Raw genomic sequence first — 18,784 nt, 5'->3', positions numbered from 1 at the left:
AAATTTTGCCTTCTTTACAGTTTCTTTTTAGTAAATTTTATCAAACTAAAAGAAAAAGATAATGTTATAATATATACAGTGATTTAGTAATGTATATAAAGTTTCAAATATTTATATTTTAAATTAAAAATTTTTAAAACGTTATAAATTTATATTATATTATAATAATATATAACATAATAAAATTTACTTTTAAATTGTAAATAAGAAAAAAGACTTCATTTATATAAGCAAAAATAAGCATTCTAAGCACTGATATCGCCAATCTTAACAGAAAAACTCAAAATCATTATAATTTTTAGAAATAAGTTATATCATCAATAGTAATTTTATCATTATCTGAATTAAATTAATATTATAAAGTGTTTGTGTGATATACAGTACGTACATCGATTTTTTAAGTTTATAGATTTAAAAAATATTGTTTTTAAAAATAATCTTGAGGAAAATCTAAAAATTTGTTAAGTTTTAAAACCTTCATACAAGAGTTTCCTTTTATTTCTTAACGAAAATTTATCATCTCTGATGAAATCAGGATATAAAAAGCCTGAGCTCATCAAATTTACACAATTTTGTGGTGTTTTGATATGTTCAGAGGCTTGATGTTAAGCCAATTAACGATTTTAGTTAACATTTTAAGAATTTTAATACTTTTAATTAAATACTAATATAGTTTTTAAACTGTATTTTCAGGTAAAATGACGATGAATTATTCTCTCGCTCGAAACGAGAAAGGACTTCATCCTCAATATCCCATAGAAAAGACAATAACCGAACAGATAAATTTAATATGGATAAAAAACAATTGGCCTCAAACTTTTTATTGGTCAGCTATATACATGATGGTTATCTTCTCACTTCAGAATTACATGAAGTCCAGACCGGCTTTTAATCTACGACGTCCTCTAATTATATGGAATTTGTTATTGGCTGTATTTAGTATTTTTGGAACAGTAAGAATGTTACCTGGTTTATATATTGTATTAAGAGATTTTGGATTCAATTTTTCTGTATGTAATATAAGTTTTGCAAAAGAAAATCATCCTGTTGTACTTTGGCTTTACGTATTTATGTGGTCAAAAGTATTCGAATTCGGAGATACTCTTTTTATCGTATTAAGAAAACAGAAATTGATATTCCTTCACTGGTATCATCATGTTGCTACATTAATATTTACTTGGTACAACGTTGCTCATGAAATATCGACGGGTTATTGGTTTTGCACCATGAATTATTTTGTACATAGTTTTATGTATACTTATTATGCAATGAAAGCAATGAAAGTTTCCGTACCAAGATACATTGCCATGTGTATTACTATCAGTCAGATCCTGCAAATGTTTGCCGGATGTTTTGTAACAATTTTAGCATTTTATAATTATCAAAAAGGCGAATATTGTGAACAGACATCGAGATCTCTCTGTTTCGCGTTTCTGTTATACTTCACATATGTTATTATGTTCTGCCATTTGTTTTATAATTTATATGTTACTCCTAAAGCAGAAAAACTGAGGAAATCGAAATGATTTGAAGCGTATGATTGAAAGTGATCATTACTGTTTTCATTTTATTCAGCATTTTCGTTGACGGAAACTAAAGTAAGAATTAATAATTCAAATTGTCAACCACATTGAATTATTGTACTTCAATCTAAAAACTGTTATGATCGTATTTTACGTGAAAAAATAAGCTATGGCAGACAATATCATTGGTGTTGGTAATTTTTATCAATAAATAAACATAAATTTTGCTAATTTACATCCTGTTTTTAGTACTTAATCATCTAGTTTGTTATAAAATTATAACCCAACTGGATAAAACTCAAATGTATTAAAGGGATAAATAAAATATGTATAAGATATTTCATAAATAATCATGTATTAAAGTTTTAAGAAATATTTATATAATGTTAATATTACCCAAAGTAACTGTTTTATAATAATCTCTTTATGATTATTATATTCATAAAATTAAATTTTATGAATATAATACATTGAATATGCAAAAACATATTGCATTTGTATTATTCGATGAAATCTTAAATACAAAATACAAATGTATTGTAATGACAATTAACTATTGCTCAATCCAATTGTTAAATATCAGCATAATTTTAATGTTCAAAATTTTGAAGAATTTTCTATTAGCCTAATAAACACATATTTGTGATTCAAATGTACAAAAATTGATAAAATTTAATTTTTTTTCTTTTTAAATACTATTTTTTGTAATTTTTAAAATTTTGTACTTTATCTAAATTTTAATAAATATATTTTTCTTTTAATAAATTTCTTGTTTTTTAACTTATTAATAAAAATATTATTATCAAATTATATTTATATTAATTATTAATATCTATTAACAGTAAACATGACGTTTATGCATTTTAATTTAAAGTCTAGATTTGATATATTCCTCGTTAACGCGCATTAATTATAAATAAGATTTTCAATATATTATTCAATATATACTTATATATGTTATGGACTAAGTGGTTAATACGGGCATTATGAATAATTCCCGTATTAACACACATATATATATATATATATATATATATTAACACTAGCAAGAGAAAAAACTATTAATTAATAACGTCATGGAAAATTTAACTGAAGAGGAAACTGACATATCAGAAACCAACAGACAGATTACCAAGATCATTATGGAAACAGCTGCTAAAATTGGAGGATATGTAATNTCCGTATGATTTTCTAAAAAGGAAGACTTTTAAAATTTTTCCGGTTAATTAAAACTTTTCCTCTCGACGTTTTAACAGGCACGAAGTTTTATTCTTTACAATTTTTGCAATTTTTGAAGTATTTAAAGATATTTTTTTAAACATAAAAATAGTCATTTGAATATTTTTTAATATTTTTAATAATTAAACTATTAGGAAAATAAGAAAAATAAAATATCAGTTAACGTTAAAACTTTACAAACATTAATATTATGTTATTTTTACAAAATAAATTATTAGTTTTCTTCGATATTTATCCTCTATGAATTTCAACGTGGAATTTATTTTTATTATTATTATTATTACTTTTTATTATTATTTTTTTAGATGAAATTTGTCTTATTCTATCATTTAATGGCATAAAATAAAATTTGCCAATAAAATATTTCTATAAAATTTAAGAAAAATAAATTATGCATAACGCAAAATTCGTTCAAAATAAAATATTTTTATTTATTGTTAAAATACAGTAATTTGAAAGGATTATAACCTGAACTGTTTTTAGAATGTAATAATAAAAACTTTTTGGTAAAATAATTTACGCCACAATTAATTTTAACTTATTTTAGTTAATTTACTTCAGTTTTAGCTTCAAATATGAATAATTAACATAAAATATGAATTTTGATGCTACATACAAAAGTGTTGTAATAAATTTTCCACGATAAAAAATGCAATATAAGGTTTTTTTAAAAGGTTGAACTTTTTTGTTTATAATTTCATTTAGGTAATATATTTTCATAAAATTAAATAAAATCAAATTTATTAGGTATATTACTATAAATTGTGTTAATAAATAATATTAGAATTTGATGAAGTTCAAAATATGATTTTAGTAGCAAGATCCTAGAATATAATTTAAAGACAGAGAAATAAATTATCTAATTTTTAAAATTTCATTATTTCTCTTCTCGGATTATTAATAATTTTTATAATATTTCAACAGTTTCTTAATATTTTAATAATTGGTTGCTATCCTGTTAATATAATTTAATGATAATTATAATTACAGGTATCTCCCTTTTAACGCAGAGAATAGTACAGTATATTCCACTTAAGAGCGCATTAGTCGAATTTCCGTGTTAAAAGGAAGAGAGATTCTATTTTCATATGTGCTTTTAATTTTTAAATATTTGTTTTAAGTTCTATTTGTTAAACTATATGTGTTACTGTAGTGATATGCTTGTTCAAACAATAATACAAAGTCTTATGAAGCTTTTATTTAAAATATTTAACGATTTAAAACAGATATTGGCCTGTAATTTTCATATTACAGAAGTATAAATTACCACTGTCGTTCGTCTGTTCTTCGTTAATCTGGAGAATGGAGTTGGATAGATGAAAATTGAAATGGAAAAGCTTTGCAGATACGGAAAGGCCCCGAGTAACTACATGTACAGTGGAACCTCGGTATACGTCTGCTTTAGAATACGTCCAATTCGGTATACGTCCTGTTTGGACGAAACAAATTTTGCTCGGTATACGACTTTTGTTCGGTATACGACTTAATTCAATTATACGCGCCATCTATGAACAAGTAGCACTATCGGTGTACTACACAAGACTAGACGTTTGCGGTGCTACGTTTTATAACTTTGTTAAATTTCTTCTGATTTTAATTTGTAAGTAACATTTTATTATTTTTATTAATCATGAATTGCAAAAGGGCTACAGAAAAATAAAAAAAAAATGACTAGAATCACAACGGAACTGAAAAAAGAGATTGTTGAGAAATATGAAGGTGGCACGCGTGTTCGAGATTTAACGAGATTTAACTGTTGCATTCCGTATTCCGAGAATGACGATATCGACAATCGTGAAAAATAAAAACATTATTAAATCTGCTAACGTTGCGAAAGGGGTTAAATGAATTTCTAAACAGAGATCGAAGATATTAGATCATGTCGAGAAATTGCTTTTGCTTTGGATAACTGAAAAACAGTGTGCCGGCGACAGCGTATCGGAAGAAATTATTTGCGAGAAAGTTAAAAGGATACATGCTGATCTCATGAAAAATCAAGCAGAAACTAGCGAGGAAAGAGAGGTGTTTAAAGCCAGCCACTTTTTTACATGAGAACGGATTAATCATTTTTACATTACTTCTTATGGAAAAGGTTGGTTTGGTATACGTCCTATTCGGTATAAGTCCAAACACCAGGAACGGATTAAGGTCGTATATCGAGGTTCCACTGTATATACAATCTTCCGGTGGGCCGGAAGTCACGTGATTTTAAAAGTAAAAGATGATTAAAAATTGCAGCCAGACATTACGACGATGTCACAATAATACATATTCGATTTTTCTAATCATCACTTTTTTTTACAATAAAATAATCCAAAGTAGTTTGATATAGCTGTCTTCACTTGTCCTAAGATCTGTTTATACAACTTTTTTAATTTTCACTACCTCTTCCTATAGTATCAATTCGCGAGAAATTGTCGTGTTTTAAATTACTCGTGTATTTGTTACAGAACACGTAAAAGTATATTCTAAAACATTATTTAGTCAACACACTTTGTAGTTTATGTCTAAGTTGAACATACATCTCGATTTGACCGGAACAGCTCTGGTTTGACGGTTATATTCCAGTGTCCCGGCGGGTTTGTAAGCTCAATCAGTAAGAAATAATAAGTTAATTAATCAATGAATATGATTTATATACGATTTCATATTCGATTAGATTTAGGGAAAATGGCTTAAAGAACCTGAATAAGTAAAGTAATAGTTACAGTTATTGTTGTTGGTGAAATGTATTACGCTCAAATTAACCAGTGCCTAGCACCATGCCAGCTCAACGTCAAAGCTACAGGAAAATGGTTGCTTTGTTTATGTGCTGTTCGTGTATGCATCTGTGTTTAAGAATTTCTGATTATATGGCATTTGTTTAGTATGGCAGCTTTCTGTAGCGTGATGTGTGTGTTGTTGTGAAGCTCTAATATTTTTGGTCCTTTGATATTTGGTATGACACCTATGCAGGATTGTTTTATTTATGATTATTTTAAACCTCAATCATAGTATATTTTATATGTGTTTATTTTCTATGGTTGTCTAAGGTGTGTATTTGACATATGGCTCCTGTGTATAATCGCTTGTGTTTCCAAGTATCATATACGTGCATGGTACAATTACTACATATTTTTTCAAGATTTATAATTAGTGTTAAGATATAGTTTGGGCCGCATCTTAAATAAAGAATTAATCGTTAACATAATTTATATCCATGAGCAAATAATCTTTACACATAAACGTCATTTTAATGCTAGAATATAAATGAAAGTGCTTTTTCTTTTCTAATAAAGACCAATCTTCTTGTATGCTTTGTTCACAGACAATCTTATAATTAACGGCTGATAACATTCGATCAGATGAAGATATTGAGATAACCATAGAAAAGAAAAACCAAGTCGACCTAACAGATTTTGAAACACCAACGTTCAATTATGTGTCATTGTCTGTTATTCAACACACGTTATGAAGTTTATTATACTCTAATTTAACGTAACTTTTATCGTCTAATTTTAAGAAACGAATCCAAAATATAATTATTACATTTATTATAAATTCTTATATTCTAGAAACTTCAAACTCCAAACGCAACATGTACACAGGAATTTTATTATATAACATGAAAATTTTTCGAAAATATAAAACAAGAAGAATTTCATTTTATCATAATAAGTAATTGCCCATAGAGTAGCGGCATACAGTAATACATATGAAATTATTGAATGAAATAATTTTACAAACTTTTTTGACGACCGACCTTTTTTGTAGGCTACTTGGCCGTTAAAATTAAAAGTCTTTTAAAAAACACAAAAAATATCCAATTAAAAATACAAAATTAAAAAAATCGGAATAGGGGACGTTACAGACATCTTTCTTTTCCATCTTACTACTTGGGAATGTTTGAGCTTTAAATCTACTGGAGGATAAGTGCGCTCAACCAAGTATATACTGATCGGATAGTATTCGTACGAACTTTGAATCTCTCCCTTGTTTATTTTTCTGGCAGAAACAATTCTTTTATAGTATTCGCGAGACTGTCGGGCGGGCACTCGTTAAGTTTTGCGTCGGTTTTTATTTTTGAATGGTGAGAGTATAATAGCAAAGGTAGAGAGTGGGCATAAGATGTCTGATGTTGGTGGACAGTATGGCTTGAATAGGTCTACAGTAAGCCGCAGTTCAATCTTATCTAAGAAAGATACTGTGTTATCAAGAAGACTCAAGCAATTAAAGGAGTAACAAAAATCACATCTGAGAAATAAAGAACATTGAAGAGCTCATAATGGAACTTGAAACTGATCTGACGACAGAAGAACGCCAAGAAACTCGGTGACATATGTTTTCTTCTGAAGAAGAGGATTAATGCCGATATCTGCTATTAAACGTCTTTTGAAGTAAGAGGATGTCAGAACAACGGTCTTAAAATGACATCAAAACCAGGTTGAGGTTAATAGGCTTAGGGATCTCTACAATTACAATTATATTAATTACTTCTGAAAAATCCTGAAGAAGAGACGTTAGACAGATTCTTTAACCCCCACAAACAGAAAAAACACGATTAACAAAACCGCAAGACTGTGTGTATATGTGTATTTTTATTATTACATATAAATAAACTTTTCATACAAATTATTTCATATTGCATTTATTTCCGTGCTTAATTTATCGTTTTTAATGTAACCTTTTCTTTATCAGTTTCAAAAACAGAGAACCTAAATTCAAGTTCTACCAAAAAAGTGTCTATGTTTTCAGTCCATGCCTGCATTCCATCTACACGTTCTTAAAGTATAGTAGACCCCTATAAAACGGGTTCATATAATACGGATTCGTATATTATAACGACAAAAAAATTGCAATCGTATTCGTATAAACACGCTAAAAAACTCCTATAATTCGGTAAAACGTCACTGCCCACTCGTGTCGCGACAGGATTGGTCGAATCTAGACCAATAGCGGATATTGAACAAACCGTTGAGTTTAAACGAGCAGTGAACCTACTAAAAACCATTTATTATTTAACGTCCATATAAATTATATTTATATTAATAATGTCTCCAAACGTCAGCGAATTTTTCGCAGAAAAACAATTTATCAGAAAACACGCGCCCGCCGTTCGATGCGCCTCTCCACGACGAAAACAAGCTTAAGCAATGGCGTCATCGAACGGGGCACACTCAGTAAGTAACCCTACGATTTTTTGTTTATAGCATAGTTTATATGGATTATTCCCAAAAAATTATACGTGATTTGGAAATGTTGAGTCGAATTAGTCTAGAATCGATTAATTTTATGGAAGAAAACCTTTCAAAAAGCCGTAGTCACGTAAACTGCATATAAATTTCATAAAACACAGAACGTATCTACCGTGTTATAGGGGAGTCTACCGTACTTGAAAATTCTTATTTGAAATAGAATGTAATATCAACTATAGTTTAATTCTTTCCTAAACGTTTTCTTTTTCGCAATTATATAAAAGAAGATCAATTCATCCCTTCACTCACCTGTAACATTTTCCTCGCTTCCAAATCGTTTCGTCATGTTTCGTAGTGATCCATTTTCAAATGAAAAAAACCCTTTAATCTTAAAAATAAATTCTAGAATTATAACTATGGATTTCCCAGGATAAGAAAAATTTCCCGGGATATTTCCCGGGTTAAAAAAACAACCGGGATCCCGGGATCCGGAATCCCGTTTGAGAAACCCTAGTTTTGACCCACCGCTGTCCCCCCGGACCGCATTACAGCGCTCCGGCACTCGAAATTTATGTGTTGCCCGGTATATATAAGATTTTCGATGTTTGTATATTGATTAATTCTGTATTTTGTATACTTTTTAGAATTATATAGGTTAAATTTTAGTGTTCTGTTACATTTTTTAGATAGGTAATTATTTTTATATTCGTCTTTATACTCTATGTATAATTTTTTGTATTATTCAAGTTGTGTATTTGTGGCCCTTTTTTCCAAAATGGTATTTTTATATGACAGCACTTGTCTATGCTCCTGCCCACCAAAAATGTATAATTATATTTGTGATAAAATATCAAATATAATTATTTGCTATATTATAAATAGTACAATTAATATTATATTATGGATAGTAAGAGAATAATTATATATCGTATATCTTTATTTATGAATTATGTACAGTCGACCCCCCTATAACACGGTAGATACGTTCCTGTTTTTATGAATCCATTTTCTACGAGTCCTTAAATACATGAGCCAATCACAGCCCGGCACTTGTGCAGTTTACCGACTACGGCTGTTTGAAAGATTTTCTTCTGTGAGTAGCAGGGGGCCACTGGGTTGAACCCTAATGACCACTTAATCTGCACGGATCGGAAAGACCCGCTCTCGGTTGTCGGATGGCAATAGGAGGGCTAAAAATATGAGTGGGGAGGAGTCGGAAGTCGTAATCAGGTGTCCAAAAGACTACACGGGTTCAAATTAACGAACACATTTAATAACAACTAAGAAAATTTACACAAAGATATTAAAAATAACACTCGCGTACCAAGATATAAATAGGTATTCTAAAATCTATTCTAACCTAACGCTAAAATCAGAGAGCTCACGTTAGAGAGAGATAAATTATAATGGCAAGGATTTACCTCGAAGGCAACGTTCTTCAATTATAGGGCGTTGATAAAACACTCTGTGATCGTCGTCTTCTAATCCGAGTTTTCCTTTGAAGACTATGTGGAGCGATGTCATTTGAAGGGCCGTGCGGCTATGTCCGGTTACGGTGTATGCTCCGTCGCTCCTAATGTTTGCATGGAGCGGCGATTATGAGCTTCGTAGATCCTGAGAGATCTGGAAGATCGTGCGTCGATGTTTCTTCCCCGACGATCGCTCTTGAGGTTTGCAGAGGGGTTTCTTCGGCTTAAGCGCCCTGGCTCAGCCCCGAGTAGAAAATTTGACCCCTTTATATACCCGATCAACATGGGAAAAATCTGGGAATTTGTTGATGTCTTTTGACATCTCTCCCTGATTTATGACAGTCTCCCGCGCCGTAGAAAAACTCCTTATTTGGTCATTTTTAGCGTCCGGTCGCTCGGACGTATGGGGGTCACGTGACATCGTGGTCCCTCGTCGATGACCTTCGGCCGACGAAAGTCACCCTCACTAACTACGCAGTTAGTGTGAAAATAAAAACATCGTTCGTATTCTCACACTTCCATAAAATTAATCGATTCTAGACTAATTCGACTCAACATTTCCAAATCATATATAATTTTTTGGGAATAATCCATATAAACTATGCTATAAACAAAAAATTGTAGGATTACTTACTGAGTGTGCCCTGTTCGACGACGCCATTGCTTAAGCTTGTTTTCGTCGTGGAGAGGCGCATCGAATGGCGCTCGCGTGCTTCCTGATAAATTATTTTTTTGCGAAAAATTCGCTGAACTTTGCAGACATTATTATTATAAATATAATTTATATGGAGGTTAAATAATAAATGGATCTTAGTAGGTCTGCTGCTCGTTTAAACTCAACGGTTTGTACAATATCCGCTATTGATCTAGATTCGACCAATCCTGTCGCGACACGAGTGGGCGATGACGTTTTATCGAATTATATATAGGAGGGTTTTTAGCGTGTTTGTACGAATCTGTCGCAATTTTTTCGCCGTCATATAGGAATCCGTACTGTATGAATCCGTTTTATAGGGGGTCTACTTTATATTAAATGTAAGACGGAAAACTGAATTAGAATTTACTGGAGATTATGTTAATGTCTCGCTATAATGTTAATTAAACAATAATATCCTTGAAAATTAATATATTAGTTTACATATAAACTGTGTTTAGATGTTTTATAGAAACAACATATTACAGTAGAGCATCAATTATCCGACTCCCGATCAACCGTCACATCGTTAACCGACCGTTCTAGTCGGCAAATTTCAAATGTTCGCTAGTGATGTGGCGCTACAATATTTGGCTATCTTGGCTACTTTAATATTATTTTTGTTAAATTTTTGCATGTTTTAGACTGGCGTCTAATTACAGAACGATTGATAGCGGTGACCAGACCCTAAACACCGGAGTTCGATCGGGGGTTCGCGCCTCACTCGGACGAGCTGGCAGCAGGAGTTTTTCCGGGTTTTCCTCCTTGCCAATGACGCCTGAATAGGGGCCAGCTTCCCCTCCAAGTCCTCCCGGAAGGCATTCTGTCTCCCTTTCTCGCGGGGGTCGGATTGGTCGTCTTCTATAAGACCGACCCCTCCAAGTCCTCCCGGAAGGCATTCTGTCTCCCTTTCTCGCGGGGGTCGTCTCGTATAAGGCCAGATTTGGTTGCTTTGTGACCTCTCTCCTATCTTCCTCGGATTGGTCGTCTTCGATAAGACCCACTTCTTCGGTCGCTGTGCGACCAACCATCCTGTTCCTTCCGGAGTGATAAGAGAAGAGCAATAACACTCCACTATCGTCGATGAGATGAGAACGATTCCGTAGCCGTAGTTCTAGTTTTTACCACGAGATGCCGCTAGTGTCATGACGTTCAGTTAGCGTATACCTCGTACTGTACTGTGTGCTTGGGATTTTTTGTCGATATTTTAGCTTTAAAACCATACTTTATCATCGATAATTGGTTTTGAAGTTTTCCCGCTACGTTGCTAAGAAATCGTTATGGAAAATATTGCGTTGGATATATTAGAAAATACTTGTTGTTATTGCGATAAGCATTTCTCCTCAATAGGAAATCTTACTAACAAGCATGTAGGTTTAGAACATAAGCAAATCCTGGTGGAGGAAAAGTCTATATTCTGTCGGAAGACTTCATGTTCTGAAGGATTTTCTACTTTCCTTCAATTACGTGAACATCTGGAGAAAGTACTGTACCTGTATAGTACATAAATTTGCCTGTGAAATTGAGAAGCTGGAATTCAAAACTATGAAGGGTAAGTAAATTCTGTTCTGAAATTTAAAAATGCTGTATTTAATTAATATATCTTAAAATAATTGTTTTCATGAATATTAACAGCTCATTCAGTAGTACTGTAATTAAAAATATTATGTACTGTATTTGACAGATTTCTACGAATGGAAAGTCACAGATAAGTTGAGAACCAACTAAAGTTAATTGTGTCGTACTGTCTAAAAATTCATGGAATTTATAAATTCTACTCGTGCGGCTCTGGCACATGGGATCATGACTACGCTCAGTTCAGAAATGTACTGTACTTACAAAAGGAAAACATTCAATAACAGATTGTGCATATGAAAATGTTGCAAATGTATAATTTTCAATAAATCTTTTTCATAAAGAAAACATCTTTCTTATGAATACTGTGGCATTTTTTCTTAGCTAACGTTCAAATGAATCATTGCAGATCTGTTAAATCAGGCTACAAAAAGTTCACTAATATTTTAGTGACGATGATAATTTGTTGATGGATTTAAACTACCAATTCAAAAGACTTTACTCAAATTACACAAGATACACTTAACTCTTGGTATTCGCTAGGGTTAGGTTGTTTAAAATTTCGTGAAAACCAAATAAGGATGCCTATGCAGAAAATTGAGTTTGGTTTTGTGGAACATTTCAAAGATAAACGTTAATTGTGAAATAAAATACTGTATTGCAAATTTTCTAATATAAAACGTTTAAATTATTTCTAAAACGCAATGAATAATTTTATTAAATAATACAAAAAAAAAAATTCGAGTAAGAGATTGAAAATTCAGCAGGAAAATCTTGAGATTAAAGGAATTTAAGAACGAAAGTCTACATATTCCGTAGAATAACTTTTATAATATTCTATATAATTTTAAATATTTTGATAAAGATAATGAATAATAATCACCCTTTAAAGCTATAATATAAACAAAAGACACAGTTGACGTTCAACAAACGAACTAGCAAATTTTGTTCGTAATAAATTAATTCTGACTGTGGTATATACCACCGTCAGAATTATGCTTGTCCAGCTTCTTGACGTCACGAAATAACGACATCTCGTGGTAAAAACAGAACTACAGCTACGGAATCGTTCTGTAATTAAACGCCAATAACTGAACAGACTCCATGTTGTTTCGTAATCGCTGTAGCATTTGGTGTTGTAAAATTACTACTCGAATGCGTGCAGCATCCGCTTCAGCGCCGCTGAAGCACTGCTGAATTTAGCAACCAGCCGTATAATGCAGCAACGTGTAGCTTAGCTATAGCTGCTTGTGATGTCATTTTCGCTACACTCGCGCTACATAAAGAAACGCTGCAAGTGCGATGAACTTTGTGAATTAGACTTTGTGAACTGGAGAGAATACAACGTTGTAAGTAACGTCATTTTCGTAAATTCTGACCCATATTTTAAATGTACAACTATCATCATAGATTTTAACGGACTGAAATATTGAAAAGTATTTTTCCATCGAATTTATTATTCTCTCTACAGAAAATACTTAATTTAAAATCGTCATGAATTTTTGTTATGAATAGTGTATATTGAGAATAAGAGAGGGAAACCCCACGTTTCCGGCGAGCTGAGGAGTTGGACTGCTTATCGGCAGTACTAGAAATCGATGAATCGTCATGAGACTTTTGAATAAGTGAACGAAGTGCGAGCGAAGTGGACGAGCGAGCGAGCGGAAGCCCTAGTTGTAACGTACAGTAAATATGTAAAAGTTTATAATTAAAACTTACATAGTGTCGTCTGCATTTATTTTGCGGCTTTGAAGACTTGTTTTTTATAATAACTGTCTTACACATTAATTGACCACTGTTAACAGGTTAAAAGTTTCCATAAAAATTTGAAGATAGAGAGCTACAACATTATGAATATTACGAAACGATTTTTATTTAAAAAACATTTGACAAGTATAACGAATTTAATAAATATATACGTTGACATCAGATTTAAAACAAACTATAATATAAGCTACAAACTGTGAAATTCTGTCAATGAGGGCGGCCTTCATAACTAATTCCGTAAGGGATCCGTAAGATAGCCCAACTCCTCAAATAGGGAAAAGTCGGGGTCACAATCACCGGGACCTTAGTTCCCGTTGATGAGCCTGGCAAACTTCTTGTAAGATAAAAGAAAGTATTTCGGATAAGTGAGCTTTTGGTGGTGCTGGTGATGAGTAATCGAATTAAACTTTTATTAACGAATTATTTATCCTTGTTGCCAGTTTCATGGTAATGTGATATTCAAGCATGATATTCAAACAATGATATTACTTTATTTGCACAGCTATTGAACACGTGATCATTTACTTCGTACATTTCGCATTCCCATTTTTATTTTATACCTTAATTGTTCAGAAAGATATGATGAGATTCTTATTTAACAATATTGAACTTACTTATCGAATCGTTTTTTTTCTAAACTTCACATAACTTTTAATTTAATATATTGATACTTTCCATTTTCTCAAAATAGCTAAAATGCCTGGTGGTTAAGACGTCAGTCTTCCGCTCTAGAGGACCAAGAATCTTATCCGGCGAAGAAACCATAGGGAATTTTCATGGGCAGTCCGCTCCGGATATGTCGAAATTCGTCTTTCATCACCTAGCCTCTTTGATGGCCAAATGGCCGAGCGGTCAAGGAGGCAGGCTACCGCTTTGAGAAAACCCTGAATAAAATCCAGGCGAGTCGAAAAAGACCCAGAAATTTTTCAGGCGGTAGTCCATCCTGATATGTCAGGCCCCGTCCCTCACTACCTGGCCGCCCCATTTTTGGCCTGGCCGAACTCGTAATGATTTTGCTAAAAGAGGTCCTCTTAGTTCCCAAAGGGCGAAAGTGTTTGAAAACCAACCACCTAGCCTTCCTATTGTGGACTTTATTGAATACACGATGAGTATATGGTATAAAGGCTTTCTTAATGCAACAGTATTTTCATTCTGTGATTGAAAATGAAGGAAAAAATTAGTTATCAAAACAAGAATATTTAATAGTAAATCTATCAGATGCGTACATACATATACCGAACACTATTGGTATACGTATATACTGTATATACCAATAGTGTTCGTATTACTAAAATATTCTGCTTAGTACGAAATATTTAATTTATGGTACTTTTTTTGATCTTTCCGCGCTATGGGCACTAAGTGCCCATAAGAAGGGCTCTTTTTTAGAAATACACATTATGGGTACGGCTAGGCCCACAATAGAGTAGTGAAGGAAGGGCCCGACATATTCGGGCCATCCCCCAAAAATTCCTGAGGACTTTTCAACCCATTCAGGATTCAACCCAGGGTCCAAGAGAACGGTAAGCCGCCACCTTAACCTCTAGGCCATTCGACCGTCGAGTTATAATACTTTCGTGCCACATATAAAATTGTTACTTTCACGACATAAATTTCATATTTAAAAAAAATATATATGATTTACAGTAGACCCCCCTATAAAACGGGTTTATATAATACAGATTCGTATATAACGGCGGAAAAATTGCGACCGTATTCGTATAAAAGCGCTAAAAGAGACTCGTAAAATGCGGCAAAACGTCATCACCGACTCGTGTCGCGACAAGATTGATTGAATCTGGACCAATAGTGAACGAGCAGCCGAACTACTTACACGCTACTGAGCGTTTAGGCGGGTAAGTTGAGTTACTATCGTCTGTACAGTACATAAATTAGATACTGCAAGTCTAATACAGTACTGTAATTTTATACATTTCTTGTAAAAAACAAAAAAAAACATTTCTTATTCAACGGCCATAAAAATTATTTCTATTAATGATGTCTCCAAANTATTTTTAATATAATATCATTTATATATATAAAATACAGTACAAAATTTACCTTTCTTACGACACCTTGCGAGCCTTTATCATATCTATCAACTTTTTCCAGTAGTGATCTCCCTTCCTGGAGTGCTGGATTAACAATATCTTCTATCTCTTGCTGAATTTGAGCAAATTTTCGAACTAAGGAAGAATTCATAGATTCTCCAGATAGCATTCTTAATTGATTTTCAACTTTTTCTAATTTTCTTATAGCCTTTATAATTAATAATATTTTCTTAAAAATTTATTTTATTTTAAAAATTAAAAATTATATACAGTAAATATTATTTACCTGTTGTGCTACAGTAAAAAATGAGAGTGCTACACATAATAAAAGATTTCTATTTTCAAGATGAGCAAAAAATTCTGTGCATTCAGAAAGCATACAATAAGCTTTTGTTTTTACACTTTCAGATAATGGATTGGAAGCAATAGCAGCTTTCTCTAATTTATGTAATAGATGAATGGCACGATTTTGAATATCCTATTGAACAAAAATACATTATTTTTAATATGTATTTACATTTATTTTTCATTAAAAAAGTAATTATTGTATAAAATTCAATTAACATATTTAATTAATAATAGAAACATTTTAGTAAATATTCCTTAGTAATGTATTATTTAAAACTAAACAAACTTAAATTCATAAAACAAATGATAAATTCAGGAAACCAAAACAAACTTGGTATCTAAATATGGATCTTCTAACTGAAAAACTGATAATAAATATAGAACTTTGGCTGAATAAAATTTTATATTTAACTATAAAATTTTATTCACTCAACCATTATAAAATTTTAAAATTTCAAAGAGCTTTCTTCTAAAAGAATTAAAATGTTTTATTAAAAAATTTGTTTTGAGAAATAGGTTTTGGTTTCTTGAATTTCACAATTTTATTATTATTTTAAATAAGATATCAAGTCCAAATAATATTTTTGTTAAACAAAATTAAGTTAAATGTACTGGAAATAATAATTCATATTTGTAACAAAAAAGATGATAACAGAAATATAAAATCATTTACGAGCTTAATGATTTAAAAATTATATTATTCATATATTACACAATATTCAGCAATGATTCTCTTCTAATAATAATTACAATTTTGTTTTAATATTGAATATTTAATTTTAATGAAGTGTGGTCTTAAGACCACATGGTTCTCTATCAAATGGGCTTGTCATGGTTGGAAGGGTTGAGATAGAATCCAAGCTTCTCAGGGCTCAATGACATCAGAGGGACCCAGATCTAGAAGAACGCTTGTGCAGGCCTACAGGACAAAGAGCAAATTTTTGGCTTGGCAAATGAGACGAAAAGATGAGGTAAGAAGTAGGTGTCAAAGAGTGGCAAGGTAGTATTTCCTTTCTTTGTTCTCGAGTTGTGCGTGTAACGAACAGCAAGTGCAGGAGAGATATGGATAATTAAGGTATATATTATGATAACTGAGTCTTGAACTGAACTTAAGGATGGTGAAATCAGGGCTGTGGAGTCGCATAAAAATCTACCAACTCTGACTCCAGCTAAAACACCAAAACTCCACGACTCCGACTACGACTCCACAGCCTTGCCAGGGCTGTAGAGTCGCATAAAAATCTACCGACTCCAACTCCGACTCCGACTTTTCCTTACCATCTGACTCCGACTCCAGCTAAAACACCAAAACTCCACGACTCCGACTCCACAGCCCAGCTTGAAATTACGAGAGTAATATAAATATATTAAGAAAGTATCGTTGCATGTAGTACTGTACTTAATAAATTTAAGTCGGATTTCAATTTTTATTTTAATAAAAATGATTAATTAATTTACATATTTTATAAATAGTTAAGAAAAACAAGAAATATAATCTATTTACTATCTCATTATTTTTGAATTTTTCCTGACGTCATGAATAATGCGAAGCTATAACTTGCCAGATCGCGTGGTTGTGAGTATCGAGCCGGTATGCGGTTTGTAGCATGGATCTGTTTTATAAATTTGTTTTGCATTTAACTCACTTTTTTGGTGTTGTTTTTATCAAAATTGGAATTATATATTTGAGGTTTAAGAACTTATTAAATAGAAAGTTAGGATTAGGTAAGGTGAAAGCGAAATACAGTAAAAAGTTTTTGACAAAATTACCTTCACACATTGGGGTGGTTGTCACTGAAGAAACTATTTCTTATCATGATTTATCAAAAATTATTATTTGGTGTTTGACATTTGACATACCTTATCTTAGTATATATGACCCTGACGGTAAGTTATTTTAATTTGGTTGAGAAGTTCTTGATAAAATATTATTCTGCATAATTATATAAAATAGCAAGTAACATTTCTTCTTATAAGAAAATAAGGTAATGAGATTTTTGATTTCAGGAATTTATAATAATGAGATTAATTATCTCAAAAATGATAAAATTTGAGAACTTTCATGTATGCATTTTAAGTTAAAACAGTTAAGATTGTAGTTTTTATCAGTAATCAGATACTCTTAAGTTACTTTTGATATAATTAATGTTAAAAATATAAATTAAAATCATTATATATGTATTCATTCTAATTGGCTGAAGTGAGCAAATTGTAAACAAAGTTGTTTTATTATTTACTTAAATTCCGGTGCATATGTAATTATTTAGGGACTGGCCAATTATACTGACATACAGTATTTAATATTTAGTGACTGTCAACTCCTTCAAGGATTATTCAACTTTTTATTGACTCACTAAACAAGAGGTATAATTAATATAATTGGTATGTTAATAAAGATGATGATGATGAACACAGTAATACCTTGGTTATTGTCGGTTTCGGTTTTTGTCAATTTTTTCCTCAAAAAATTTGTTTTTGTCGGCATACCTATGTGACCTTGCTGCTAAGTTTGCGAAAACAAACAGCAACCCATATGTTTTCCTGCTTGGTGTGGCGTTGTGTGAGCATTACCCCACATGTCTAGCCAAACAATTCCATTGCTTTCCTTTCCTTTCAGCTCCATTATGGGATGAAAGAAAGTTTTCAGAACTAGCAGTCCTTTGAAGAAGGCCAGGAACGTGATCGAGTTGAAGGAAATCATTGAAAAATATCAGAGCGGCATTAAGATTGCTGAAATCGGCTACATGTATGGGAAGTTGTCATCTATGATAAGTTCTATTGTGACAAAAAAGAAAACAATAATAGGAGGCTAATGTGCTAACAAAACAGAGATTGCAAACAATTGAAGATGTTGAACAGTTACAGTCGACCCCCCTATAAGATCATTGATTTTTCCGTTTTATCTGAATTACATGTTGTACGAGTCACTTAGATTTTACAAATA

At 31.8% G+C, this 18,784-nt stretch overlaps 2 protein-coding genes and 1 pseudogene across 2 annotated transcripts in view; 2 read left to right on the top strand and 1 right to left on the bottom strand.

Annotated features, from left to right (window-relative positions):
• Window positions 1-634: 634 nt before the first annotated feature.
• Window positions 635-1,870, top strand: LOC111612455 (annotated as a pseudogene).
• Window positions 1,871-14,392: 12,522 nt separating this feature from the next.
• Window positions 14,393-15,966, bottom strand: LOC111612457. The gene is made up of 3 exons (XM_023353672.1): window positions 15,779-15,966; window positions 15,503-15,700; window positions 14,393-14,593 (listed from the first exon to the last, which is right to left on the bottom strand). The coding sequence occupies exons 1-3, from the start codon at window positions 15,869-15,871 to the stop codon at window positions 14,393-14,395; spliced, it is 492 nt and encodes a 163-aa protein (XP_023209440.1). The 5' UTR covers window positions 15,872-15,966.
• Window positions 15,967-17,392: 1,426 nt separating this feature from the next.
• Window positions 17,393-18,784, top strand: part of LOC111612456 (dehydrodolichyl diphosphate synthase complex subunit nus1-like) — a 39,202-nt gene continuing 37,810 nt past the window's right edge. The window contains exon 1 of the mRNA XM_023353671.1: window positions 17,393-17,727. Coding sequence (XP_023209439.1) covers window positions 17,448-17,727 — 280 coding nt within the window. The 5' untranslated portion in view covers window positions 17,393-17,447. The remainder of the gene's footprint in view (window positions 17,728-18,784) is intronic.

This window comes from Centruroides sculpturatus, unplaced genomic scaffold, assembly GCF_000671375.1.
Source record: "Centruroides sculpturatus isolate CEXI.00-Female unplaced genomic scaffold, Cexi_2.0 scaffold1763, whole genome shotgun sequence".
Classification (NCBI taxonomy): domain Eukaryota; kingdom Metazoa; phylum Arthropoda; class Arachnida; order Scorpiones; family Buthidae; genus Centruroides; species Centruroides sculpturatus.
The sequence above is the reverse complement of the archived record's forward strand: the minus strand, read 5'-3'. Positions and strand labels throughout refer to the sequence as shown.

What these genes read in the sequence shown, in the direction of transcription:
- LOC111612457 (XM_023353672.1), bottom strand. Translation starts at nt 15,871, where the DNA reads ATGCTTTCTGAATGCACAGAATTTTTTGCTCATCTTGAAAATAGAAAT. An exon ending in TTTTTACTGTAGCACAACAG is followed by an intron (nt 15,701 to 15,778) that starts GTAAATAATATT and finishes TTAATTATAAAG; the next exon opens with GCTATAAGAAAATTAGAAAA. An exon ending in CGCAAGGTGTCGTAAGAAAG is followed by an intron (nt 14,594 to 15,502) that starts GTAAATTTTGTA and finishes TTTCAATCACAG; the next exon opens with AATGAAAATACTGTTGCATT.